The 27,658-nt window shown below is 41.7% G+C and overlaps 3 protein-coding genes across 7 annotated transcripts in view; 1 reads left to right on the forward strand and 2 right to left on the reverse strand.

The window, feature by feature from the left end:
• lrrc34 (leucine rich repeat containing 34) overlaps positions 1 to 1,511 on the reverse strand; it is a 2,709-nt gene extending 1,198 nt beyond the window's left edge. Inside the window, exons 1-6 of one of the 3 annotated variants that reach the window (XM_008307865.3) lie at positions 1,157 to 1,511; positions 952 to 1,070; positions 732 to 796; positions 547 to 633; positions 97 to 225; positions 1 to 21 (exon numbers count right to left, since the gene is read on the reverse strand). In XM_008307865.3, coding sequence (XP_008306087.1) covers positions 1 to 21; positions 97 to 225; positions 547 to 633; positions 732 to 796; positions 952 to 1,070; positions 1,157 to 1,254 — 519 coding nt within the window. In that variant the 5' untranslated portion in view covers positions 1,255 to 1,511. Of the gene's footprint in view, positions 226 to 546; positions 634 to 731; positions 797 to 951; positions 1,071 to 1,156 lie in introns of all 3 variants that reach the window. The other 2 variants (XM_017031392.2, XM_008307863.3) reach the window with 2 other exon arrangements.
• A 90-nt stretch (positions 1,512 to 1,601) lies between these two features.
• On the reverse strand, positions 1,602 to 6,578 carry mynn (myoneurin). Of its 3 annotated transcripts, none has more exons than XM_008307866.3 (9): positions 6,427 to 6,578; positions 5,756 to 5,823; positions 5,102 to 5,375; positions 4,088 to 5,019; positions 3,822 to 3,981; positions 3,547 to 3,725; positions 3,359 to 3,451; positions 3,150 to 3,275; positions 1,602 to 3,024 (listed from the first exon to the last, which is right to left on the reverse strand). In XM_008307866.3, the coding sequence occupies exons 3-9, from the start codon at positions 5,365 to 5,367 to the stop codon at positions 2,612 to 2,614; spliced, it is 2,169 nt and encodes a 722-aa protein (XP_008306088.1). In that variant the 5' UTR covers positions 5,368 to 5,375; positions 5,756 to 5,823; positions 6,427 to 6,578; the 3' UTR covers positions 1,602 to 2,611. The 3 variants fall into 3 exon arrangements, with proteins under 3 accessions (XP_008306088.1, XP_024910115.1, XP_008306089.1); XM_025054347.1 differs by lacking the exon at positions 6,427 to 6,578 and adding an exon at positions 6,138 to 6,279; XM_008307867.3 differs by lacking the exon at positions 6,427 to 6,578 and adding an exon at positions 6,096 to 6,220.
• pld1b (phospholipase D1b) lies at positions 6,157 to 27,658 on the forward strand. The gene is given in 27 exon segments (XM_025054346.1): positions 6,157 to 6,215; positions 8,581 to 8,711; positions 17,329 to 17,499; positions 17,589 to 17,693; positions 17,696 to 17,751; positions 17,844 to 17,986; positions 18,357 to 18,468; positions 18,552 to 18,617; positions 18,713 to 18,771; positions 18,988 to 19,080; positions 19,309 to 19,461; positions 19,596 to 19,745; positions 20,225 to 20,308; positions 20,698 to 20,779; positions 21,016 to 21,126; positions 21,201 to 21,383; positions 21,469 to 21,673; positions 21,855 to 21,983; positions 22,074 to 22,192; positions 22,282 to 22,395; positions 22,476 to 22,675; positions 22,752 to 22,865; positions 23,129 to 23,178; positions 23,478 to 23,612; positions 24,290 to 24,443; positions 24,597 to 24,714; positions 24,821 to 27,658. Coding segments are annotated over 25 exon segments (3,099 nt in total). The 5' UTR covers positions 6,157 to 6,215; positions 8,581 to 8,711; positions 17,329 to 17,360; the 3' UTR covers positions 25,046 to 27,658.

Raw genomic sequence — 27,658 nt, forward strand, 5'->3', positions numbered from 1 at the left:
CGCGGTCACACTCTGAGTGGCCTGAGAGACAGCAGGGTGGAGTTGGTCATGGTGGCTTCTGATTGGCTCGTGGTGTGTGTGTGTGTGTGTGTTCACCAGGTCACAGTCTGACAGCTCCAGCTCCTCCAGAGTGTCGTTCACCTGCAGCAAACTGGCCATATGCATTGATCCTTCGTTTCCAATTTTATTACCTGACAGTCTGAGGGACAGCAGGGTGTGGTTACTCTGACCAAGAGAGAGAATCAGGATTACAGTTAGAAACAAAAAAAAAATCATAGGTATTATTTGTGGATATGCATTTTTCTTTCACGCCAAAATCCATTGATTAAAATCTGTGATTTTGATCATAGGAATGAATCAGAATCAAGGGTTACAGAAGTGTAAATCACCAAATATCTCATTTCGAACTTATGAATAGATGAAGTTGTTGACTAGCGAATTATGAATAGATGAAGTTGTTGACTAGCAGCCCTTGTGTGCTGTGATGAAAAAATGACTGATTCTCTGTGTGGACCTCGGTGTCTTGGAGGAGGAACACCTTCAAACCTTCAGGCTCCTGCTGAGGGTTTCAGCTCCGTGGGTCAGGATGTCGTTGAAACTCAGGTCCAAAGTGCGAACACGTGAGTTCTCCTGCTGGAGAAACGAATGATTTCACTGATGAAACAATAAAAATATGTTCCTGTGGATTTGTTTAAACAAAGCAAAGATAACAGCGCCACCTACAGACCTACCTGCAAGAGCTCAGCCAGGTGTGTGATTCCGGCATTTGTGATGTTGTTGAACTTTATATCAAGATCTGAAGTAAATAAACGTCAACGCACTGAAAATACGTATAATACAGTAAAAATAATGATAATAATAATAATAAGAGTTATTATTTTTTATAATTTCTTTTTTACCTGTTACAGTAATAATAATAAGAGTTATTATGTTTTATAATTTCTTTTTTACCTGTTACACACGATAATCGTTGCAGACTCTTGCAGAGGACGAGGACGTCGTCATCACTGAGTCGCTGAACTTGTCTCAGTCGTTGGTTTCCTCTCAGTTTTAAGGCGAATTCCCCGTTCCTTTTTATGAAATAACATTACAAGTAACAATGACATAATCAATAATTGTGTAATTAATAATATAGCACTTTCAAATGTAAACTTACGGATTTCGCTCCTGTAAAATCTGCAAAATGTACGGATTTGTTTTTATTTGGTTTTCGGCACAAAACTCTCGATAAAACTGGCATATGTTTTCCGCCATCGTCGTGTTTTATTTGTATTACAGTTTCTATGGAAACGACTACGGACAGCAACCCCCGAGGGACAAATTAGCGATGGGCGATTGTTCGTGCTTTACACTAGTAGAATAAAATGTCAATCTTTTATTTTTTCAATAACAATACATATGTATAGGTGTATTTATTTCATATTAAAAAATATTTATATTGTTTATTTAGTCTTCAAGCTCAAACTTATATTGTGTAGAAAATCTTGACCTTAAACTCGAAACTCTTTAATTATTTAGAATCGTGACTGTAAGCATCATAAGACACGACAGTTATTTTAACTGAATTCATTTTAAAGCAAAATATTGTGAGACACAAACTCTGTTATTTTTGGTTTTATTTTCTTGTAGTTTCCATACAGAAGTGAGTTTGTCACCTATGAAACTGACAACACGCAACTGACCACAACTAACAAAATTAAAAATATAGTGAAGGACATAAATTTCATGAGAACGGGAACAGTCAATGTAATGTAATGCGTTTCATGATTTCGGCAACAATAAAAAACATAGCTATGAACTGTGTCACAGTAAAACTAAAACTCAATCAAAGTCTCAATCACGTCAAACACATACAGGGGAAGTTTCTGCGATAAAGAAAACATTACAAAGAAACTAAATCCAGAACGGAATCTAGTGACAATCAAGCACAAGCCGTTTCATTATTTCCTCTAAACGATTTTTAGTTTTAGCTGGTTTGTGGCTGATACCGGATGTTTCATGAAAAAAAATATCACTTTAACAAACAAAAGAAATCAATAAGGGTTTAATAAACAAAACACTAATATTTAGAATCTTTCACCTTTAAATTCCGTTAGATGAAAGCCCCACCCCACAGATCAGACCTTTAATACATAATATTAATCTTAGCAGTTTACGGACTTTGTTTGTCGTTGGAACTTGAGTCTGTAAGCTGCTGTTCCTCCTGCACCAAAAGTCCAGAGAGTGATTCTAGCACAGGGACACGGACAGCAACAGTTGCCCTGTGATCAGCATTTTGTTCCTACAGACTTTTTTCTTGCCTGAATACGTCAGTGAAATGAAGTTTGCGTGATAACGTTCCTCATAATAACAGATTTTAGTAACAGTGATGTTATCAGTCAATGAAGAATCCATGAAGAATATCGTGTTTTCTTGGTGCTCCTTGGTCTGGGCTCTTGGTAACATCTGGACCATCTCTGTGTCAGTTCCTCATACACTTACACACATACAAAAAAACCAAAAAAAGACAGACTCTCCCTTTAAAGACTATTAAGACTGCTAACAGAGGAGGTCCACCACAAGTCTTGAATTGTCCCATTTAGCTTCAGTTCCAACTGCTTTTAAAACCCGATCACTGCTGAGCGGCGTTGTTCTCAGCTGTGTCCACCGTCCTGATGATGACAATCTGCTCCAGGCTCTGGGCCGGGGACGGTGGTGGCCGCAGCTGCTCCACCAGAGCGTGGAGTGTCTCCGAGTTGATGGTCTGCTCCTGGTCTGGGTCGTAGGGCACTTGTTGGGAAGAGCTGCTGACCGCCGGATCGGAGGGCTCTGGTTTGAAGCTCTGGATGATGGCAGTGGTGTCTATAGATGCTGCAGCAGCTGCAGATGTGATGGTGTCATCGGATGTGGACGGGGCTTTGGAGATGGGTGTGGCAGGTTCTGGGTTCACAGGCTCACCCTCAGGGATGGAGACCAGGGCCTTGTTGTCCTGGGATAGTTTGCTCTGGACGAAGGCCACGGGGTGACTGGAGGCCAGGAGAACCACTGTTTTAAACACAAACACACACAATTAGTTAGCAACCAACGAAAACAGACTAAAGCTCAATTATGTTGGTACAACTGGTGTCAGCAACATTTTGGGTTAGGGAAAGTTAGACGAGATCCCTCACCTGCTCTTGCCCTCTCCTTGTGTTGCCTCACTTCATCAGCGTGAGCTTTTTCCTGGTGTTTGATCATGTTCTTAACACTGGCAAATCTGTTGCCACACAGCAAACACTGGACGCCGCTGTTCCCCTCTGCACGGACCAGACACAGTGTTAGGAGAACTTCAACCATCACTCAGTTGCCCGTGCGATGGTTTTGACTTTGCTGAACTCACCTGGATGAAGTCGTCTGATGTGTTTTTTCAGCTCCGATGATGTCACAAATTTGGCGTCACATTTGGGCGTTGTGCATTTGTACGGAGTTTCACCTGAAAGCACATAAAAGAGGCAGCGGCAGAAGGAAAGAAAACATAAGTTCACATTTGGTTTTCAAGATAAATGTTGTTAATTAACAAAAACTCACCTGTGTGTTTCCTAGAGTGTGCGATGAGAGAGGAGGAAACAGAGAAGGACATTCCACAGAGATCACACTGGTACGGTTTCTCTCCAGTGTGTCGACGTTTGTGATAGGTCAGTGTGCTGGACTGAGCGAATGCCTGACCACAGATGTCACACACATATGGTTTCTCCCCACTGTGCAATCTGGGGAGGGAGGGGTGGTAAAAAAATCCAAGTTAAATGAAACAACCTCCACAGTAAACCTGACAGCTCAAACTTCACCATATTATGTGCTCGTACCTGATGTGTATTTTGTAATTGGACGAGGTTGCAAATTTGAAGCCACAGCGCTCACAGGTGTAGGGTTTCTCCTCGCCGTGGTGCATACGGCGGTGAGCCACCAATTGGCACTTCTGAGCAAAGCACTTGTCACAGTCACTGCAACCAAACGGTTTCTCGCCTGTTAGAGGAAAAAAAAAATAGAATTTTATTTGAAAAAGAAAACGAGGTCCAACAAGAGCTTGAACTTTTTCCAAAGAACATGTGTAAACAGTGTAATATCCAACCTGTGTGTATGCGCAGGTGTGTTTTCAGCTGTGTGGCTTGTCTGAACGTTTTAGAGCAGAAGATGCAGACAAAAGGCTTCAGTCCTTTGTGGATTTTTTCATGGCGTCTTAGGCTGCTGCCGTCTTTGAACATTTTTTTGCACTCGGTGCAGTAGAGCGACAGCTCATCCACCACCGTAGGATCCTTTTCACTTCCCTCTCCTCCTTCCTCCTGTATTTCGTCGTCCCCATCATCAGCTCCTAATGAGCCGCTGCTCTCCTCTGCCTCCTCTACGATCCTCCTGCCTCTGCCCCGCCTTCTACCACGACCCCGACCCTTGCCCCTGCCCCGGCCTCTGCCACGCCTTTCACCACTGCTGAGTCTTGGCTTTTTAGTCAGGGGGTCATCTTCCTGGGAGGGACTCCAGTCAGCAGAGGTGTCACCAAAGTCCTTCACACTGGTGTCTGAATCCTCAGCCGCATCTTCAGTCTTAAATTCTCTTCTTCCTCGTCCTCGTCCCCTTCCTCTCCCTCGTCCCCTCCCTCTGTATCCCTGAGTTTTAGGGGTGCCTTCCCCTGAGCTGCTAGCCCCCACCTCTTCACCAACACCGATGCTCTTGGGGCGCCCTCTCTTCCTTCCCAGACCCTGTGTAGCGCCCGAAGCAGTTGTTGGTGTGTACTCTTCATCACTTCCATCTCCTTCTTCGTCCACACCTCCAGCTTCCTCCTTCTGCTCAACTTCCTGGTCCTTAGTCTCCTGTTTATCCCCAATCGATTCCTCTGCAATGGATTCAATGGACAAGGGGAGTGGAGAACTTGGGCTGTTAGGGGACACCGGGTCCGACTGAGACGTTTTGTTTGGTTCTGACGTTTGATGGACTTCCTCCAGATACATGGTGGCTTCAGACATTCCTAGAAACACAGCTGCTTGACGCACAGCTGCTTGTCTGGTGCTGAAATCGTGGAACACATGTGGTCAGTTTGTGTCACTGAGGTTAATCAGAACAAATGCTTCACAACAGGGACCGTTCCTACCTGCTGACGTTCATCTGTCCAGTGTACATGAACTCCAGCAGCTTTTCCAGAGCATAGCGACTGACCTTGTCAGGGTCCAGAGTTGCTACCTCCTGACCCTTCTTGGCTTGGGAGTAGAAATACTTGCTGAAAGCGGCCAGAATGTTGCGGTGGGCCCTGAACTCCACGTCTCTGACCATAATGGTGATGTCACACAGGAAATCCATCTCCCGCTGCTGATGTAGTCGCTGCAGGAGAAGCTTCCCATGGTTGGTGACCTGGGTCATCTCTGCTCCTATGTTTTTTTAAATTCAAACACAGAACAGTTTATTTTTTTCTCAATTCTTATGTGAAGATTACTTTTTCAATATTCTAGAATTAGGTTTTGGTTTCATTATGTTTTTGAGTGTGCCCTCCTGGTGGCAGAGAAAGGGCTTTTTCTTCTTCATTAAGTATTCTACCGACAAATACAGATATTTTATAATGGCTATAGGGGAAAAAACAACTCTTACCACATTTGCAGTTCCACAACTTTGTTCATATAATCGACGGATATAATTGTATATAATCAACAGTAATGTAAACGTGACTAAAGATTGGCACTTGACCATAAGTCAGCAACAAATTGATTGAACATTGATTGACTTAAATGGAAAGTAAATTAATGAAACTTACCCTCAATATTGTTTTAGTCTGATGTGAAAAACAGCTTTTCCTCCCCTTACAGGTTGTTTTCAAATGATCTGTAGGACATTTAACAATAAAAATAGTAAATGTAATTACATTAGGTAACATAATTCTAATTACAATGATCTCCGTAAACAATAAATACGCAATAACGTTGATATCATGTGTGAACGAGCAGCGTAAAGAGACACACAAACTGTTTTTGAAAATAAAAGCTCGCGTCTGGTTTTTTTCGGCTGACCTGCTAATGCTAATAGCTATTGCTCATAGCTAAAGCTAACAGCGCTGTGGTGCACCATTTTTAATTCGGTTCGTGTATATCACATACATTTAAAACAGCCACGTCCGCATTGAAAGTCGTCTTACGCACTATTTTTTCTCCTATACCCAGGGCCAAAGCGGCTGGTTGACGAGGCCACAGAAGCTAAAGCTAACGACTTCCCAAGAGGTAAAAAGCGCGGAAAACACAGTGCTCTTATTTCGAAGGTTCCATGGTTTCTGTGCCGGCGATGGTGTCGACGCAAGTTGGCAAAAAACGCCACATAACATGTAATCATTTCATCACTGAGTCGCAAAACTTTCACAAACTTCCGTGTTTGTCTTTCCTTCAACGCAACTATTAGTTTAATAATAAAATTTAAATAGCAACACAAAAGTACCCTCTAATATCAGCGGTCTCCAGCCATCATCCCGGGACGAGGCGACAGTTCTCGCGAGAGTGTCCTCTCCACCAAAGAGTCTCTGTAAGGACGAGATAAACACCTGCCAGACGTAATCGTCTGTTCCTCTTTCAGCAGAAACAATTTCATTGAAGAACAGCTTCAAACATCTGAACGTGAAAGTTTATTTATTCATTTAATTCCCCATGTCCTTCCGTAGAATACATTAAACATTACAGAAACATTAAAAAATATATTTGTCAAAATCACACAAAAAATTCTACACATCATAAAATCTCAAATATTATTATTGTTGTTTCGTATAGTTTTTAAAATAATTCATGCATATCAATAATAATATTTTTTAATATATTATATATTATAATATATTATTTATAATATATTTTTATATTGGCTCATGGTATATGATATATTTCAATCCCATTTTTTGCATAATTCAATTAAAAATCATATTTACTGCTCTATACTATTATTAATTTTACTTCATTGCATTGCATCTTCTCTGTTCATTTTGTATATTGTGTGTGTTGAAATATTGTTGATATAGCGTGACATGGATGACTGGATTCATAGGATTCATTTCAGTATTCACTCTGCAGCTTGTGTGTGTGTTTGTGTGAGCTTCTGGTTAATGTCTTCTCATGTAAACTAATGCTTCTGTCAGCTTGTAGTTTATGGCCGTATCAATGCGTGTGTGTGTAGTTTGTGTGTAGGTGGTTTCAGAGACTAAAGAGAGAGTTTAAATATGAGATAATGGAATGTACAGGGAAATGAAGGTGGAGGAGGTTCTTACCATGTTGACACACATACACACACGCACACATCAAGAAACGTTCTTTGTGTGTTGAGAGAAGAAGCTAAAGACTGCAATCAGCTGAGCCACATAATCAATGTGTCAGTGTGTGTTTGTGTTGAGGAGAAAGAGGTGAAGGAGGAAAAGGAGACAGAGCTTACAGTTCAACTAGTGAAGTGTGTGTTCTTAAAAGTGCTGTAGACGGTATTTGATTTCTGTAAATCTAAAAACGGAAACAAAATAGTTAATGAAACAGAAAAATCACCAAGTTAAGATTATTTCTTACTTTAACAACTGAACACCAAGGTAAAACATTGGTCGACCTTAGATAAAATGGTTCAGTTGGCCAAGGAATTCAAAGAAGATCCACATAACACAGAAAAAAAATGTCAGCGTTAAAAAAGCCAAGACTTTATAAAGCCCAAAAATGGGAAAAGAATAGCTGCCCAGAAACGACTGAAAAATGTAGTGTAATCTGGAGCTGATGCTCACTAAACAGTCACTCTGTTGCAGAATTCCCTGACCAAAATCATGGACTAAAAACCAGGGTCCATGTCAGAGGTGCAATCATTCTGTTTCTCAGAAGTAGAATGGTGTTTCAAAGCTCTATCAGATCATAATAATAAAAAAAAAAACGGTCTGATCTTTAGGGCTTTAACTAATACTAACCTACTGTGAATAGCTGCAACAACCTAACACAGACATGCAAATACAGAGGCATTTACACAAAGAGAAGCTTTAGGAACTTTTTTCAAAATTATTTTTTAAAGTTTACCTAAATAACAAATGGCTCGATATTAAAAAGAACAAAAAACACGACACATTGTTTTTACATGTATATATACTATGTTTTAGTGCAGAAGTTATGGGCGTGGTTTAGCGGAGGAAAACCAGTCGGTTATCGATTCTATCAAGTTAACAAGGAGAAAAACAAGACAGACAGGAAATACGACTAACCTCCAGAATAGAGTGGTTACCTATTTAAGGCCAACAGTGTGTATAGTTGAAGTTAACAATATTTGTGTAATACTAAATCAAAATATTGAAATGTAATTAATATATCCGAATCTCAAAGCCAACATCATGTGAATACATGAGTATTATAAAAAATAAAACGATGGCTAAATGTTAAATCATTGAATTGTTAAATTTTAAGTCAAAATGCGATTTTCATGGTTGAATCTGTATGGAATTAATCTAATCGCAAATCAACTTTTTTTGTTATCTAAATGGTAATTGTTTTTAACGCTGAATTAAATCCAACTGTGTAATACTGTACACTGGTATTCTATAAATGCATGTTTATCCTCACGCTTTTTCCGGGGCTTTTATTTTGACAGCGTTTGAACATGAAGTCTTGTTGGGCGTCGCAGCTTCGGCTGCAGTGAAGCTGCAGGTGTTGGTCTGTGGGTCAACGTGCCCGCGCACAGTCACTCTCACAGCAGCAGCTGCTTCAGTTCAACACAAGGAGGTGAGAGACGTTTCCTTTCTGTCTACCTCTGTTCATTTACTCACTGGTTACTGTATTCATTTATCCATGTATGTCATTATTCACCTGGGTTACTGCATATATCGCTACATAAAGTTAAGGGCAGCGCGCGACGCCGCAGGTGCGTAAAAGACGTGTGATAGCTGCTGCTAGTTACGATGAGGATCAGATGAGTGTGTTTTTGTGAACGTGAGCCCGTTTTGTGCGCGTGTCTTCACGCGTGTGTGTACGCGCGGGTCAAGTGAAGGCATCTTCGTTGAGCGGCTACCGCTGCTGCTGCTGCTGCTTCAGCGGTGGGAACTGCGGTGGAACTAACTGCGTTACGTGCGTAAAGCGTGAACTGCGCGGTGAAACTGCTGCTGCCTTCTGTCAATTGGAGAGACTCAAGTTTCATAAATATGATAAAATCGCCATTAGGAAGTGAAACAGAGCACTCTCCATCATCAGGACCATTAGACTCGACCAAAGGCATTTCAAACCTGTCATTTAACGCATTAAAACATTTTCTTCTAAATAGGAACTTTCTTGTGGTAATTCTGAGTTCTGTTCATTCATGAGTTCTCATCGGATGTTTCTGAATAGGAACTTTCTTGTGGTAATTTTGAGTTCTGTTCATTCATGAGTTCTCATGTAGTTTATTTTTTAAAGTCATCTGGACTCTACATGTTTTGATCTACTTCTAATAGGGTTTCTATCTGAGTTTGTTGTTTTATGCTATTTCAGTCCTTGTTCAGTCTTTGTTTTTATTTATGACCTTCAGGCAGTCCCACGTCTAAGGCAAATAGAGTTTGTTGTTGTGTTTCTGACTGTGTTTTCTTGCCCTTTTCAATAATTCCTATGAGTAATGTTGTGGTGGTTTTTTTTTTTTAGTCATATGAAGTTTCCATTCTGGGCTGTTTAGCCTTTTTTTGGTGGTATTGTATAATCAGGCTGTTGTGCATCCTTTTCAGTCTGGTGTCTGACTCAGATTGTGACTGTGTGTTTGGTTGTTTTCCTGTGTCACTGCTTGGTGATTTAATTCACATGCCGAGGTCTCTGCTTCACTTCACTTTAATGGCAACACAAACTATTTCTGTCAGCCTGCGGAAGATCACCGTCCACCGTGTTGTGACACCACAAGATGTGTGTGGTAATCATGTAGTTAAACCACGGCCGGGTTAATGCAACAACAGACAGGAAGTGTGTGTTTTAGAAATACCTGCTTTTCCAGTGTGCTGTATGTATGAGCTCACAATCTTTTCAGTGGGTGAGACCAGACTGGTAGACTGCGTATGGCTGTGTGTGTGTGCACGAGCACACGTGTGTGTTTGAGAAAAGCACAGCACAGACACGCCTAGAAAGTCAATTAAGTATTTGGACTCTCTTGACTGTTTGCTGTGAGAGCTATTACCTGAAACAGGCAATCTCACACACACACACCCACACACACACACACATTAATAACCAAAGGGCCAGGATGCACGGTGTGAGAGGTTGAATAAATATCAAATAGATTATGACTCATCCAACAGTGTGTGTGATTACCATACAAACACATGAAAACGTAATCAAGCTTACGACATGTAAATCAGCCTTAATGAGCCACACAGACAGACGCAGGTACGACAGGCCATGTGTTGAAAAGTTATAAATGGAGAGTATAAATGTCCTCCAGCCTCCAGGTCTTTTCTGGTTCTGGATCCACTCTTTAAAACCAGATCTGTCCAACCTGAGGCCAAGCCCTGATACCTCAGGTGTCAGTGTTGTATTATGGGTAGATGGGCCTCTGAAGAGTCAAACATTATTTTCTGTTCCAGATAGTTTGATCCATGAAATTTAAGCCTCACTTTGTACTGTATACTGTGCATCGATTAGAAAGTGAACTTTATCCTGCTATTAGACAGCGTTTATCAAAAGGTGTTGGAAGTCCATACGTGACTCACGCTACCACTCCAAAGTTCATCATTGATTTTAGCAAGAGTAAGTTTCATTTAGTTTAAGTATTTCGTGACTTAAGTGCTTTGGTTCTTTGATTCTAATCATGGCATAAAATGACCACAGGAGGCAGCAGTGGACCAGTGCCTCAGGGAGTTAAAATCCCTCATTTTCAAATGGACTTTGCATTGTCTCCTTCTGTTGTTGCTCCTTTTTTTAAGGTAAACCTACAAAGATTGTCTGGAATCAAATGGTCCAAAGTTTCTTTCTTAGTCGTGTATTTTACAAAGCAAATATTTAATACAATATTATGATTCAATCCAGTTAAACCGAGGAGTTGCTCTGAAGCTGAAACGTTATCAGAAAAACAGCCATTTCCTATTTTCACTGACTAGAACCTGCAGTATCTGTGTGAAACTAGTTGTAATGTGATTAAAACCAAAAGGTCACATGTTCGCAGCTGAGTTAACTGAGCATGACTGACATTGAAACTGACCTCATCGATTTAATCGTCTCTGTGGTTACAAACCTTTCACCTAAAAGAGTTGAGAGAACTTGATCATTTCAGTTTTTTAGCCTTTAGCTGCAAACGATCATTGGATGAAGTCAATTTAAATTCCGGCAACATGAACTTCCTGCAACACAAACTTCCTTTTTTCTGTGGTGGTGAATACACAAACAAACACACACACAGTCGACCATTGTGTCACTGGTTTGTCTGACCATCAGCTGACAGAGGAATAGTTGGTGAGGAAGGAATTTATAGATAGTGAGGAGTCAGACACACAATGACAGATATACATATATATATATTAGTTATTAAAGGTTTCAACTCAACTAGAGAAATCATTAAAAATGATTGGAATTTTCTTTTAAAATAAAATTTAAAAAAAGAAAGTGTATTAGTTAGTGTGTGTTCTGTTTGTTAAACTATTGAAGGAGTTGATGCCTGTGACACATGATGACAAGCAGATCTTTTCTGTTGTGGTTTATGGAATAACTCCCTCACAATGAGGATTACAAGTTGGTAAAGTAGACCAATCATTATATGCAAATGGAACATAATCCTTTTGTACTCAATCTTAATTCCCAAACCTGCTCATTAATCAACCTGACGTTGAATACTGCAGGCATCTGTCAATGAACTAGTTTATGTCAAACATGATACTTTTTCCTTTTAGAAAGGTGTCGTTCACATTACCAGGGATTTAGACTCTGCTTCCACTCCCTTGTATCTGTTCAGACTTACCAGAGCTCCATTCAGCTCATCTAATTATCACCATAAGTTATTCTCACTCAAAACTGAGATCCTGCTCCTGTCTGTACCTGACCACTGCCAGGTACAGACACACAGGCACACGATCACATCATGTTGAATCAAACAGCCTGACACTCCCTGGAACTGGAAAATCCAGGCTCTTTGTACCTCTGAATTCTTTCAGCCGCAGCAGCAGATAGTTTTGGTGTCAAAGGTCATCTGTTAAGATGAAGAGTTAATTTAGAGAGTCAATTGTCCAACCCTTTTTCATATACTGTGCTGTGTGATGTGAGTTTACATCATTACTTTTGTATTGATTAAGTTAAGTGTATGTAGTATGTAGTAAATTATGAATACTGTAGTTTAGTCGTATATTCTGAATCATTTTAATTTATGAGCTCTTGATTATTGATTAAATTAAGTGTATGTGTATGTAGTGTGTAGTAAATTATGAATACTGTAGTTTGGTCCTATATCATGAATCATTTTAATTTATGAGCTCTTGATTAAAGTAATTTTGAAACTCCAGGAAAGAACTCTGAACTGTCATCAAAACTGATAGTAGAGGTGCAGTGATTAGGGGTGACCAGTAGATGGCAGCAACACATTCAAACCAGTCATCAAAGATTAGACACCGCTTTCAAAAAAGCAGTCCTGGTGAGTGATGACACAACCGAGAGGAAACAGTGTACACACACACACACACACACACACGCGGCCTCGTACTAAAGTGAAAACACAAATATCTGACACAGTTCAAGATTCTGTTGTTGTGAAGACTTTGGAAAATCATAAATGATGTCAATATTGGGTTAATTATTAGCTGCAGGTTGTAGTCCGCTCTTCTGGGACAGACTTGTTGTCTCCTATCACTGCAGAGAATATGTTCATCACAGAGAGTCGTGGTTTTTGACACAGGAGTGAGAGTGAGACTTGGCTCAGACCCAGTCCACCTGAATAGATCTTCATCTCCTACAGTAGGTGGGCTGTTGTGTTGTCAGCTCAAGCTGGTAGTACACAGCTAAGGTACAATGTGTACTTTTTTCATGTGTACAATGCAAACTTAGTATACACATGTATATGCATATATTGACAACATTTGCTATGATGTGGCGTACACGATGCATGATCATATGATCTAATGAATAATAATGCACACTATTAGCATGTCACTAAAGTACAATGTAAAGTATTACACTGTGCTACAGTGCACATACCATAAGTGCCTTGCATTTTTGCATTTCCTGTACTCAGTGTTATCCATATTAGCATGTTTTAAGTACGATGTGCCATGTTAGAGTAATCTATTTCACAATGCAGTGTGAATGTGCGATGAGTTTGACCAGTCGGGAGTTTTTAATAATTTTGTGCAGGTAGAATATTTCATTTTATTTCATACAGAAACTGGCTGAACCAGTGAGACTGTAGGACTTCTCTGTAGTACTCTGGCCGAGCCCTGAGCCTCGCCTCAAAACCAGACAGAGCCAACAAGAATCATTGTTGACATTCCAGAGAAAGAGCAAAGCATTCAGACTCCCACCCACATGTGAGTGCTCACGTGTACGCACTTGCACACACTTAACAAAACCAACTGCAGTAGATGGATGATAATGTGTAATACACCATATTCTGTCTACACTTGTTCACTGCACAGATACACAGAAAACCCCATCAGGTCAGAACACAAATGCCCTCTTCACCCATCAGTTGTTTTGCCAGGATCATGGTGGACACACGCTGGGCCAAATTTAAATCAACATTTTATATGAAGTTAATCAAAGAACTGTTCTTGAATACAAAAAAAGGGATAATTTAAAAAAAAAATTGAAAAAAGCTACTCTGGCAGTGACTTGGCAGGATGTAAGATGAAGAAAAAGTTAATCTAGAAAGTGTTCTGTGGATGATATAACTGGCAGCAACAGTGAAATAGTTTCAGAGAAACCATTTGTCAGAGTTGTGGACTCGTCCAGCTGCAGCCTGAAAGTCACCTTAATGGAACGCTGCACAAAGCTACTGTTTGGAGCAGTCAGAGCAGGAGACTGGCACGGAGTCCAGACACTTTAATGGAACCAGCACCCAGAGTGAATACTAATGGGCCCCTGATGTACAGTATTTCACTGTTGGATAACTTCAAGGAAAGAAACCTCCACCAAAGTTAGTCGAGAAAAAGTTGTCGTTTAGATTTTTCTTTTGTCTAACGCTGCCTCCTGTGGTCAGATTTTGGAGATCAGATGAGAAAAGATTTTATTAAATTACATTTTTAAAGGTGACATACGAACAGGACTGAGGCGACTGATCTGTTGAAGGTTCTCAACTTCACACTACGGTGAAGTTGAGATGAATCAGTTTCTTTTTTTGAGATGAGTTTTCTGTCACTTACTTTCTTTCCTAAACACTACGGTGAAGTTGAGATGAATCAGTTGGTGATGATTGTGATTTATCACCTCATCCGGGTCAACAGATGTGTGCAGATGGAGCAGCAGCTTTAACGCAGACGCAGACAGGTGCCTCAGACAGGAGTCCTCTCCGTCTTCGCTCTCATTGGTTCTCTGTGCACTCCTGAATCAACTTGCAGCCAATCACATCTCTCGCCTGCCAGCCTTCTCCCGCCCCCGGCTGAGTTTTCCCCTCTGCTGCCCGAGCTCCTGCTGCATGTGCTGTCAGGAAACCTGACAGTCTGTTACACAGTCTGAGCTCAGTGCAGTGAGTGTGTGAGTGTGTGTGAGTGTGTGAAGTGTCCGTTAACAGAGAGGAAAAGTAGGAGAAGAAGAGGATGAGGATGATACAGGAGGGCTTAACTCAGCCTTGGTGGGCTCAGGTCAGTCCATGTGTGTGTGTGTGTGTGTGTGTGTATAGACACACTCAAACATTCATGCGTGCGTGTGTGTGTGTGAGAGAGAAAAGGATATTCATGCCTCTGCTGCTATTGTATAATACAGTGTCCTGCAGACTGTGGTTTACAGTTTCAACACCTGTGTGTGTGTGTGTGTTTTTGTTTGTGTGTATTGGAAAATACAGTAATATTAAAAATTTAGTTAACTAATTTTAAATAGTAGTACATAATATAAATATATACATATATATATATATAGAAATGCATTATTTCAGGTTAAATGTCCCTTTTTATTTTGTGTAAATCAGGATTTAAACATGATTTTTTTTTATCTGAACTATTGAAACCACTGGCAACAATCAGTCAAATGATCAAAGGAGTGAGAAAAGGTTTGTGTGTGTGTTTCCTTTGAGCACTCACACTGATTAGTGCAGTCTGTGGGCTATCACCCACATAGCATCACCCACCGTCCAGACTCTAGAGTTGTTTACTCTTCACTTCCTGAGAGGACAAAGTTCTGCAGTGTTCTCTCCTGGGGGTTTTTTTTCTTGGGTTTTTGTAAAACTCAAAGCACAGGAAGACACACACACAGTGAGCGTACGAAGACGAAGCTGAGCTACAGTGAAATACGAACCAGGCCACAGTGTGATCCGTGAGGCGTCGGAGCTCTGTGTCCCTTCATGTCCATCTCATTTCATTTCATTATTTTAATCTCTCTTTTCATTCTCACCTCTCTCTGCTCCTGCCTTTCCTTCTCTCACTAATTCCCCATTTGACTGGTTTCAACAGGAGCTTTTGTCCATTCACCATTAGCTGCACTTTCACACACATTTATCTCAGTCACTGTGTGGGATGGAAGAAAAACATGACCTGCTGAGCCATTGTTATCTTTAAAGGACCAGTACAGGGTTTTTGAAGAATGACTGTTTGAGGCGTTTACACAGGTGGAGTCTGATTCATACGGGTGATGACGAGTGACAGGAAACATGGAGAGACATGTGGGAACAGAGTTCATCTACTGTAGTACAGTAGTTATCTTGAAGCATGTGTCAAACTCAAGGTCCGAGGGCCAAATACGGCCCACCAAGTTATTTTCTGTGGTCAATAATAAAGTCCATGCTGCTGAGTTTCCTAACCTGAGAAGTAAGACATCTTTTTTATTATTGCACAGAGCAATGTAGAAGTAAGAAATATTTTTTATTATTGCACAGAGCAATGTAGAATATCAATTATAGAAAACATGTATTAATACGTTACAGAGTCGTTACATCTCTACAGTAGGTTCGATTCCCAGAGGAACCACATGGTTGGCGCCTACTAGGGGCCAGCCTGTTAACAGCATATCTGCTGCTAACACAGGAATTTCACAAATATGGGATCAATACAGTTCAGATTATCATCGTTATATGAAGTTTGTAGGACACACCTCTCTCACACCAAAGTCCATAAAGAATCCAGCCATCCATTATTCATCCATCCATTGGTTTGTCTCATTTCAGATCAATTAGAGGAAACTTTTCACAGTTTCAAATGTGAGTGTGTGTGTGTGTATATCCTGCTTGTGTAAAAGTACAATCAATTCATTAAAAATTTAAAAAATTGAAAGCTTGCAGTCCACAAAGTTCACAGCACGATACAGTCTGTTATTATGCAGTAGTTTGAAGCTAACATTCAACACTGAGAAACTGACGTTCACCGTTTCTTAGCCAGAAACAAAATGTAATAATCGACCCCCACGATACCACGTGTATAAAAACCACTGGTGGAAAAAGCGAAAGCAAATCATTAGAAAAAAAAAATCTGAAAGTTGCAGACCTGAGAGTTCACTGTACAGTCTGCACCGTGTGATGTTAACATTACACAGAAAGAAATGAGCCTGCAAAGTAAATGTTGACTCCTGAACCTGCTGCACGAGCCTGTCCACGTGCATGTGTGTGTGTGTGTGTGTGTGTGTGCTCAGGTACATGGACGTGGACACACAAATGACCTGTGACGAGATAAAACCCGTCCACGGACCCCGGCCAGTGTTGTGGTCACTCCGTTGTCGTAGTTAATGAACACGTGAGACTTTCTTCTGGGTTTTATCAGAGTGGAGTCAGTTACTCATTAGTTCTGCAGTCAAACAAAGCTTCACCTTCTAGAACTTTCTGACACTGGACATTTTGTGCAGCCTTCGTATGATTGATCCCTCGTTCTTCTGGTTCTTGCGTCAGTTTAAGGTGTGCTGTTTGACATGTAGGAAGATTTATTGGCAGAAACTGTATACGTGAGCCATAACTCTGTGTGGTAACCTGCACTGCTGTGACTCGGAAGTTTACATTTCAGCCTTTACAATGGAAACTCTGAGGAAACATTCGTATTTTTATATACTTTAATTAAAAGAGTGAAGGTGTTCATGTATGAGATGTAATAGATAGATTTTATTATATAAAAATATCAGAAACTCGTGACGATGTCGGTACATTTCTTCTTTGTTGTTTGATTAGTGGCTAACATCCATGGTTCTTGGATTTCCCCCTCTGGTGGCCAAGCTCCACATGACACACACCCGGTTAAAAAAAAAGACCTTCTTCTGTCTTTACCCCTCTCTCCAGGTGAGCCCCAGGCTCTCAACCAAGTGCTAACCATGCTTCAACCGGCCGACGCGACCTCCAGCACCCTGCAGCTGGTCGCCAACGATATGACGGACATCATGGAGAAGCTGGACTCCAGGGAACTGGACCTGGGAGATGGAGATTATGACACGACTGACGCCAATGTCACAAGTGGGTGATGGGCGTTCATGTTGTAGGGTTACTGAAGAGTGTGTGTGTGTGTGTGTGTGTATATTAATGAGTGTCTCTGCCTCCACCAGGAGAACATCTGCCGTTCTCTGTGGTCTACCACACTGTGGGTTTTAAAGAACCTGAGGCCAAAGTCTTTCTGTCGTCTCCCATCACTGCCAAGATCCTGGAGGTGGAGAGTTCACGTCGGCCGAGGATCCATTCAACATCACCACTCAGAGGAGCGTCAACAAAGTAGGCCTGGGGGTTTTCTGGGAATAAAAAAATAAACCTCTGAAATAAGCATTCAAGATATTTAGCTACTGTATATGTGTGTGTGTGTGCAGTCCATGCCAGCAGTGTTTAAGATTGAAATGAAACACGGGGAGTTCACATGGCTGGTGAAGAAGAAGGAGAAACACTTCATGGAGCTCCACAGAGAACTTAGGACCTACAAAGCGTTCATGAGGCTTCCACTGCCGACAAGAAGGTAGAACCAACATGCCTCGTCTCCTCTGGCTTCATTTTAATTTTACTCCCTTTTGGAATAAGGATGATGGGATGGTTCTCGTGGGTTAAGGAACCAGGGTTTAGGGTGGACGGTGCTGTAACTGTCCCCTGTCTGACAGGAACACGTATGAACTTGGCAGGTCTACTGCTGCTTCCTGAGTCCAGTTATTGTCACTAAAAGAAACCAATGCTGTAAAACCTCAAAATGAGAAACTTACACTTCAGTTATGGTGCTAACTGTAGAGCAGCAGTGTTTTAGATCTCATAAAATGACTTATCATCATTTTTTGTCTCCACAGTCACACAATAAACGGTGTCTGAAAATCTTCATCATTTTTTTGTCTCCACAGTCACACAATAAAGAGGAGCTCGGCTGAGAAGGACGAGGCGCGGCAGATGCCCAGCCTTCCCAGAGGAGGTGGAGACGAGCTGGGCAGAGAGGAGCAAGTTTCCAGCCGCAAGGTCCGATTATTCATCTTCAGTTTTCACTTTCTCACCCGCTCATCTTCAACATCTTCACTTCAGTTCTTCTCTTACCATTCCAGAAACAACTCGAAGATTACTTGAACATTTTGCTGAAGAATTCGATGTACAGGAACTACCACGCCACCGTGAGGACAACTCTTTGTCTACAATCTCTGGATAATATAGAGTTTTATTCACGGTGACAGGATAAATAAACGTGTTGGTTTGGTTTCTCCTGCAGATGGAGTTCATCGATGTGAGCCAGTTGTCCTTCATCCATGACCTGGGGCCAAAAGGCCTGTAAGAGCAGCTCACTGTCTGGACAGAAATAAATATTTAATTTTTATATATATTTGTTTTTGCAAAAAACATTTCTTGAAACAAAATTCCTCTTAGAAAACAACCCGTTAAACACTTAGAGGTCATTATTGCCAAATAATATAATGATGTACAAAAACATAATTTTGTCAAAATAGATCCTTTTTTTGTAAATGATCAGCTGTGTTTGTGTTTCAGAGAAGGAATGGTGCTGAAGAGGTCAGGAGGTCATCGTATCCCTGGACTAAACTGCTGTGGTCACAGTAAAATCTGCTACCGCTGGTCCAAACGGTCAGTGAAGTTATGATGTGATATCACTGTTAGACAGACTTTACTGTTGAAACGCCGGCGCTCTCCTATGTCAAAGAGGAAAACTGTGATTTTATCATGTGATCACAGAGACACAGGAGCGACCTGTTTAATCCTGTGTCGTGTCGTAAAATCTGTGCCTTTGTTCATGACGTTTACTGTGGCAGATCAGAAGTCTTATCACTCAAATCAAACTGGGCTTCTCCACAGCTGGCTGGTGGTGAAGGACTCCTTCCTGCTCTACATGAAACCAGATTCTGGTGCCATTTCATTTGTGATGCTGATGGACAAAGAGTTCAGCATCAAGATGGACTCAAAAGACACGGAGACCAAACATGGAGTCAGAATAGACAGTCTCTCAAGGTCTGTGATAAAGCTTCAGACGTAAACTGATTTTATCTAACTGGACTAAATATAAATATTTCAGACGTAAACTGATTGTTTTTATCTAACTGGACTAAATATAAATAAAGAAGATTCCTGTGTTGTGATTGCAGGTCTTTGGTGCTAAAGTGCAGTAGCTACAGACACGCCCGCTGGTGGGGTCAGTCCATCGAAGCCTTCGTCCAGAAGCACGGCACGGCCTTCCTCACCGACCACCGCTTCGGATCCTTCGCCAGACCTGAAGAGAACATTGCAGCCAAATGGTAACCATGACAACAGTGATATAAAACCTACTGACCGTTTACCAGCAGATGCATGAGTGGTGACTAAAAACCTCACCTCTTATTGTGTTAATCTGTTAGACGTGTATATGTGTGTGTGTGTGTGTGTGTCTCGCTGGAGTAACCTGACACAAAGACAGGGAAAGTGAGACTCATTGGGTTGTCACCTGTTCTCCTGCAGAGCAACACAATACTGTCTGTGGGACTCTGTGTGTGTGTGTGTGTGTGTGTGTCCTCCACTGGATTTGACCAAACTCTCCACTAATGTGGGGGGGGTGATCGGAGGGTCAGGGGGGGGATTGTTGTGTAATGATGTGAAGATGTTTCACTGCATCCAGGACTGAGACTGATGTGAGGCTGAATCTGTAAAGAAAGAAGATTCAAAGATAAAAACTCTCTTGTGGTTGTTGTAGTTTGGTCGTCATGACGATGTTGACTGGTGTATTTGTGTGTTTTCACAGGTATGTCAATGGGAAGACATACATGGAGGACGTGGCTGATGCTTTGGAAGAAGCAAAAGAAGAGATTTTCATCACAGACTGGTGGTAGGTCTGTCTGTCTGTCCCTCCGCCCGTCCGTCTGTCTGTCGTTGTGTCTGTCCATCTGTCTGTCTGTCCGTCTGTCTGTCTGTCCGTCTGTCTGTCTGTCGTTGTGTCTGTCGTTGTGTCTGTGTCTGTCAGAGTTCAGTGAGTGCGCTCTGTGGTCACCTCTACAGGAGGTTTCCTGGTCAAACGGATCAATTACAGTCTGACAATTATGCAAATGCACACGCACACACAGACTAGAACTGTGTGTGTGTGTGTGTCTCACATTATCTTATATATAACACTTTCTGTACTCCTGGTGATCTAAACGGGGATTGATTTTGGATTCTGACGGAAGATTCTGACCAATCACGTGACACTGTGTCCCTAATTGTATTTTTCCTTCTCAGGTTGAGTCCAGAGATTTTCCTGAAGAGGCCGGTTGTTGAAGGAAACCGCTGGCGTCTTGACTGCATCCTGAAGCGGAAAGCAGTGAGTCAGCAAAATTGGTGCTATTCAAATTAAGAAGCCATTAAGTTAAAAAATGCATAAACAACAATTATCGAAAAGTGGATTTAGGAATAGTAAATAATTTGTGAGAATAGTGGCACAATTTTCTGGATTGTGTCCAGAAAACATTCCTAACTGTAATTAAAGCTGTACTTTAATTATCTGTCTCAGAGAGTAACACTGTGTGTGTGTGTGTGTGTGTGTGTGTGTTCATACAGCAACAGGGAGTTCGTATCTTTGTGATGCTGTATAAGGAGGTGGAGATAGCTCTGGGCATCAACTCAGGATACAGTAAGAGGATGCTGCGGCATCTTCACCCCAACATCAAGGTCAGTCCAGTGTCAGTGTCTGGACACCAGGTGGTGTCAGTGTGTGTGAGGTTAGTGACACGTTTGCCGTGCAGGTGATGCGACACCCAGACCACGTCTCCTCCGCCGTCTACCTGTGGGCCCATCACGAGAAGATCATCGTCATCGACCAATCGGTGGCCTTCGTGGGCGGAATCGACCTGGCGTACGGTCGTTGGGATGACAGGGAACACCGGCTGACGGACGTTGGAAGTGTGACGCTCTCTCATGCGGAGCAGGTAACACGAGCACGCCGATTTAATCACATGTATTAGTTATATATAGAGTTCGGACCAAACCCTCGTCTGTTGGTTCTGTTTCCAGGCAAACGCTCCTGTGTCTGCCTCCAGTCTGGCTGCGTCTGTCCCCCAGAGTAACGGAAGAGCCGTGTTCACAGTGGACTCAGGGGACCAGCCCAAGCTGAAGGGTCAGGGCAGGATCAGACGAACCAGGTTCAGCATCAAGAGACACCTGCAGAAACATGGTCTGGCTCCGTCTGACAGTGACAGCGACCTAGAGACAGAAGAGAGTGAGTGACGTTTCTGGTGCATTTCTGCTCACTGATCCCTGATCAGTTTACAGCTGAGGACACACACATGTCAGTTGTCCAGATGGGAGGGCACCAACCAAAAGCATGACAATATTTGATCTGTTTTCATCTCTGTTCACGGCTGTTTTCTAACATCTCAATATGTTCTTGTGTCTTTTAGAGGCTACTTCTGATCCTGGTCTCCGTACTGGCGTCGGGGAGCTGTATGGAAACACGCGATTCTGGCACGGGAAAGATTACTGCAACTTTGTGTACAAGGACTGGATCCAGCTGGACAAACCTTTTGATGGTGAATCATCTTTGACTTGATTACAGAATGTATTTATTTTTTGTCTCCTCATTCACACGTTCCTTTTTTTTTTTCTTCTTTCTGTGTCAGACTTCATCGACAGACACACGACTCCCAGAATGCCCTGGCACGACATCTCCTCCGTGGTTCACGGCAGCGCAGCTCGAGACGCAGCCAGGCACTTTATCCAGCGCTGGAACTTCACCAAGGTCAGAGGTCACGTTGTTTTCTACTGTAATCACCCTGCAGTCAAAAAAAACATAATTTGAACTGTTCCTTTTTCCCGTTCATGTTCCAGATGATGAAGCCAAAGTATCGCTCTCTGTCGTTTCCTTTCCTTCTGCCCAAATCTCACACCACAGCCTCAGAGATGAAGTACCAGGTCCCTAACTGTGTCCCCACCAAAGCACAGGTCAGTACCGTCTGAGCACAGAGGTCACAGGTCTGTCTCATCACGTAGTGAACTCATGATCAGGTCCGTGTGTCTCCCAGATCCTTAGATCAGCCTCAGACTGGTCCGCTGGCATCAAGTACCATGAAGAGTCCATCCACAACGCCTACGTTGAAGTCATCAGAAACAGCCAACACTACATCTACATCGAGAATCAGTTCTTCATCAGCTGTGCCGACAACAGACACGTTTTCAACCAAATCGGAGATGCCATTGCCAAGCGGATCATCAAAGCTTACAGGTAACACACACACTGAACTTGAAGGTAAAAGTTTGACTTCTTTGACTGATCCGATTTCTCTCTCTGTGTCGATAAGGGAAGGGAAAAGATACAGAGTGTACGTGGTCACTCCTCTGATGCCAGGATTTGAAGGAGACATCAACACTGGAGGAGGCACGGCCATCCAGGCCGTCATGCACTTCAACTACAGGTTTGTCTGTTTGTTTTTCCCAGCCAGCAGAGCCCCCTGCTGTTGACATGAAGGTAAAGGCGTCAATAGTTCAGCTGCCGCTCCTTGACCTTAATAACAATTATTAGCCTGTTTGTGTGTGTGGACATAGGTGTGTGTGTTCATACATTTATGCAATTCCTTCTGAGTAAACACCGAGCTCCTCCCTGCACAAACACACTGACACACAATGACTGGTGGACAGAGAGAGATGTGGAAGTTCAGCTTTTGTTCTGTTCCTGCAGGACCATGAACCGAGGAGATCACTCCATCATCTCACAGCTGCGCAGAGAGAGTAAGTCTGTAAAAAAACAGAGTAGAGATGTGATGCACAGAAAGTTTAATGTGAGTTCTGTATATGCACTGGAAAATCTGATTAATGTCTCATTCACATTATAACAACATATAGGACATAGAAACACACATTATGACAAAAAAACTAACTAAGAATCAGTAGTAGTATTTACATATATTTTAATAATAATACTGGCAGTTAATGAGGATTGTAGAAAAAGAATACAATAAATTGGATTCCCTGTGTGTGTTGTGTCCAGTGGGGAAAAATATAAAATTCCCTGTGTGTGTTGTGTCCAGTGGGAGATCAGTGGATCAACTACATTTCCATCACTGGTCTGCGGACGCACGCTGAGCTGGAGGGAAGACTGGTCACTGAGCTCATCTACGTCCACAGCAAGATGCTCATCGCTGACGACAACACTGTTATCATTGGTAAATAAAATAAACGAATGTTTGAACTTTCAAACTCTTCTTAAATCTGCTGGAGACAGGAGCAGTCAGAGGATCAGGTTTACCAAAATTAGATTTAAAAAAAAAGGTTAGTCTGAGGTTTCTGAAAACAGCCCAAACTTAGTGGAAATCAGGCCAAAATTTAAAACTCAAATGTGGCTTAAGGTTAGCCATAAAGTACACACAGAGTTTCATTCAAGCTTAAAGTTTACAACTTAAAGCTTAAATAGGCCATTTTAGATTTGATTGTAAAAATTATATTATAAAAAAAGACATAAATGAAAGACAAAAATTATCAAAGCATTGGACTGACACAGGGTTAGGTTGTGAGATTTAAGGATTATTTAGTCTAAACTCCTGCTGCTGATTATGTCACATGGGCTAAAAATAGTTGCTGTGTTCAGACAAAAACACGTCACGTGGTTGTAGTTTCAAAGCAGGTATGCTGTGTTCAGACAAAAAGCACATGTCACGTGGTTGTAGTTTCAAAGCAGGTTTCCCCGAATCCTACTGGGTCATTTTTATGTATATACTCCAAATATAAAGTATTTATTATTTTTCTGTTTACTCTGTATGCCATGAAGTGGTACAGCGCCATCTGCTGGAACCTTATGATGAGCTCTTTTGTGCATTTCTTCTTCTTTTTTTTTTTTTTTAAGGTTCTGCCAACATCAATGACAGGAGCATGCTGGGAAAGAGGGACAGTGAAGTGGCAGTGATCGTGGAGGACTCAGAGATGGTGGGGTCTCTGATGGATGGTCTGCCTTACCAGGCAGGGAGGTTCGCTCTGCAGCTGAGGCTGGAGTGTTTCAGGTACTGATGAATGTTGGTAGCGTTAAATGAACCTTTTAAATATGTTTTTTTAAATACATATTTTGGAAAATCACCAGTTCCCTGCTGTCTTTAGTCTCACCTATAGATGTCACTAAAGCCAACGCACTGAACCCTTTTGTTGTCCCCCCCCAGGACTGTCCTCGGTGCACACACGGATGCCTCCATTGATGTTTCAGATCCCATCAGTGACCACTTCTACAAGGAGGTCTGGATGGCAACTTGTGCTCGCAATGCCACAATCTACCAGAAGGTGGAGTGCAATAAGACATGTTTTAGCCATCATTTAGACGTGTGTTTCTGTCACCTTTTGACGTCCAAAAAGCAGTTTATCAATTTGCCTTCACACATGTGCGCAGGTGTTTCGGTGTTTGCCATCCAGCGATGTCAGGAACATGCTGGAGCTGGAGAGCTTTTTGGCCAAGCCAGGTCTGGATAAGGAGGACCCAGCCCGTGCCCGCGAGGAGCTGAAGAAGATCCGTGGCTTCCTGGTCCAGTTCCCTCTTCAGTTCTTAAGCGAGCAGAACCTGCTTCCTCCCATTGGCTCCAAGGAGGCCATGGCGCCCATGGAGCTCTGGACCTGAGGAGCCACAAGAGCAGAGAATTCCACAGCAAATGTCCATCGTGGTGCAGAAAATATTTTCCCGTGCAAACATCAGCCATCAGCCTGTAGGACAAAACAAGCCACTTTTTAAAAGACGTATTTTTTACCATCAGTAAGATTGTTCATAGTCCAATCATATTTTCCAATGATGACTAGGTAAAACAAACAAAAAAACTGCATGGTGAGATTGATTGCAAAAAAGACTTCTTTAGCTGTTTTTCCATTCATTCACAGAACGTATTTACATTGAAAAACATGACGTTAACATCTAACAGCTGAAAATTGATTCCAAGTTGTTAAACTGTTCACATTTACTCAAGTCCATTGAGTAAATCAGAGATTTTACTCCACGGGGTCACTGGAGCTGCTGGACTCCTGCACATGGTGTCACTACAGTAAATCTGAACCTAGAATTTAAAACACAAAACAACAACAACAAAACAGCACGTTTAAGAAAGTTAAAGAACCTAACTTATGAGCTTCAAACGTTAATTTTATCCAGGAAGCATCTCCATCACCTCAGAAAACCGGAGGAACCTCCAAAATAAAATGACAATACAGATCACTGACACATAAACATTGTTTTAGTCAGTGCATCACAACACATGCAACACAACAGGTTGACCAACAGAGGGCGCTTTAAGCTTTATAATACCTGAATATTTAAGCGTCAGATTTACACCAAAAACAGAGGAAACAACGTCAGTGGTGCCCCGCTCCCGACTAAACCTTTTTTTTTACATTATTATTATTATTATTATTCAAATGAAGTTCTCCGTGCTAGGACAACACTATGCACCGTGTGGAGCAGTAACATGGGACGCAGCTCTGACTCTTCGGTGCCAAGTTTTAAAGACACTAAAAAAGTAAGACTTTAAACAGAAAACAGAGCTGCCATCGCAGCTATTTTTTTTAATGTCACATCGAGGAGAAAATCTCAAGTGCCAAAGACGGACGAGATACCCGGTTAGCTTAGCAGCATTAGCTTTTAGCCTTACATTAGCTGATCTGGTTGATTTTCTGAATCCGTGATTCATAATGAATTCCTCGACATATTGTTGTTGTAGGGATTTATACAAATACATAAATACATATATATTTTATTATATGGACTCTGCATGGCAATATTTAGCATTTTCTTGATTTTCTTTTTGTTACGTGACAATTGTCTACATGATGTATATTGTTTATTAGCATTTGAACTAAATTCTACGTTAAACTGCACTAACAGGTTTGTCCGTTCGGAGTAGAGGTTCTAAAATGGGTTATTAAAAACATTTTTCTGTTATCACAATGCACAAAAACAATTGCCATTTCTGAGTTACAAATCACCTGGTGTGTCTTTATTAAGGGTGCTACAGCTAGTCAATATTTGAGTCTTTGAGTCCCTGGATGATGGAAACCTGAACAACTCAATGTTTTGAATTTCATCTAGTGCTGCTAGAAAAACCTGTTAGTGCAGCTTATAGGTAAAGGTCAGCCATATGAGGTTACTGATGTAGAAGAAGAGTTGACGGCACTGTGAGCATCCCTAGGAATCATTGGACTAAAGTGAAGATAAAAAAAACGCATGTCAGTTGAAGTTGAAGTCTGTTTTATGATGTGAAGATGCCTGCTGCTTTGTCTTGCTGTTGGAAAACTTTTCCAAACTTGGAAACTGCTTTAACTGCGAAACCTAAAGTCCTAGAGTAGAAAATCCTTGATTTCAGACTAACGGACCCTGAAGCTGCTGGTCTACTGCTGCCCCTTGTGTCCATTTGGTGTCACTGTGGCAGTTTTAAACAATTAATCTGGAAATTATCAATTCTTAGTAAGGCCAGCAGCTGTGATGTACAATCCCTGATGTTCTGTTTCCTGTTGAAATGACTTAACACAGATTTGTGTGTTAGCATTTTAACATGTCGCCTGAATTCAAAGCGTTTCCACGTCTTAAATTTAAAAAAATGTCAAACCATTGTCTCGGGATTTCTAATTTTCTGGAATGATTTCCATGTTTTTAAAAGCCAATGAACCTCAGTGTCTTCCAGGTCGCTGTGTGTATGACTTGCATGACTGTGTTTAGTGCCGTAGCTGACAGCATGAGCACCAGCTGCTGGATGCCATTAAAGCCGACCGAAGAATAATAATTATTGTTTTGAAGCCATGGACTTTTCTCCTCGTGCCTGTCTCACCTGAAGCTTCTCTGCTGCTGGTTTCTGTGGAAGTGGGATCTTTTCTTTGACTTCCTCTCTACCTCCCTGCCTCTCTACCTCCTGCTCTTCCGCTCAACTTGTGGTTTGTCTTTGTCTTGAGCTCACTGTTTAATGTAAACTGAAGTCACCTGATTTGAAGTTTGCTGTTTGTGCAATAACTACATTAAAATGTTGGATTGTAGGAAAAAAAAAACAGTCCAGAAGAGTTTACACCCGAGCTGTGTCGCGCTTTCTCCTACCTGTCTGTCTACCTTTGAACACTGTGTCTTTATGTGGAAATGCACTATTTTGCACAGACTGTTGTCGTCTTTCCCCCTTCATGAAGATGATGATGATGAAGAAGAAAGTGGTGTCGTATCAAACCTTGTGTTGCTGATTGTAAAGTGATGAAATTTAAAAAA

This window comes from Cynoglossus semilaevis, chromosome 3 (assembly GCF_000523025.1).
Source record: "Cynoglossus semilaevis isolate Cse_v1.0 chromosome 3, Cse_v1.0, whole genome shotgun sequence".
Classification (NCBI taxonomy): Eukaryota; Metazoa; Chordata; class Actinopteri; order Pleuronectiformes; family Cynoglossidae; genus Cynoglossus; species Cynoglossus semilaevis.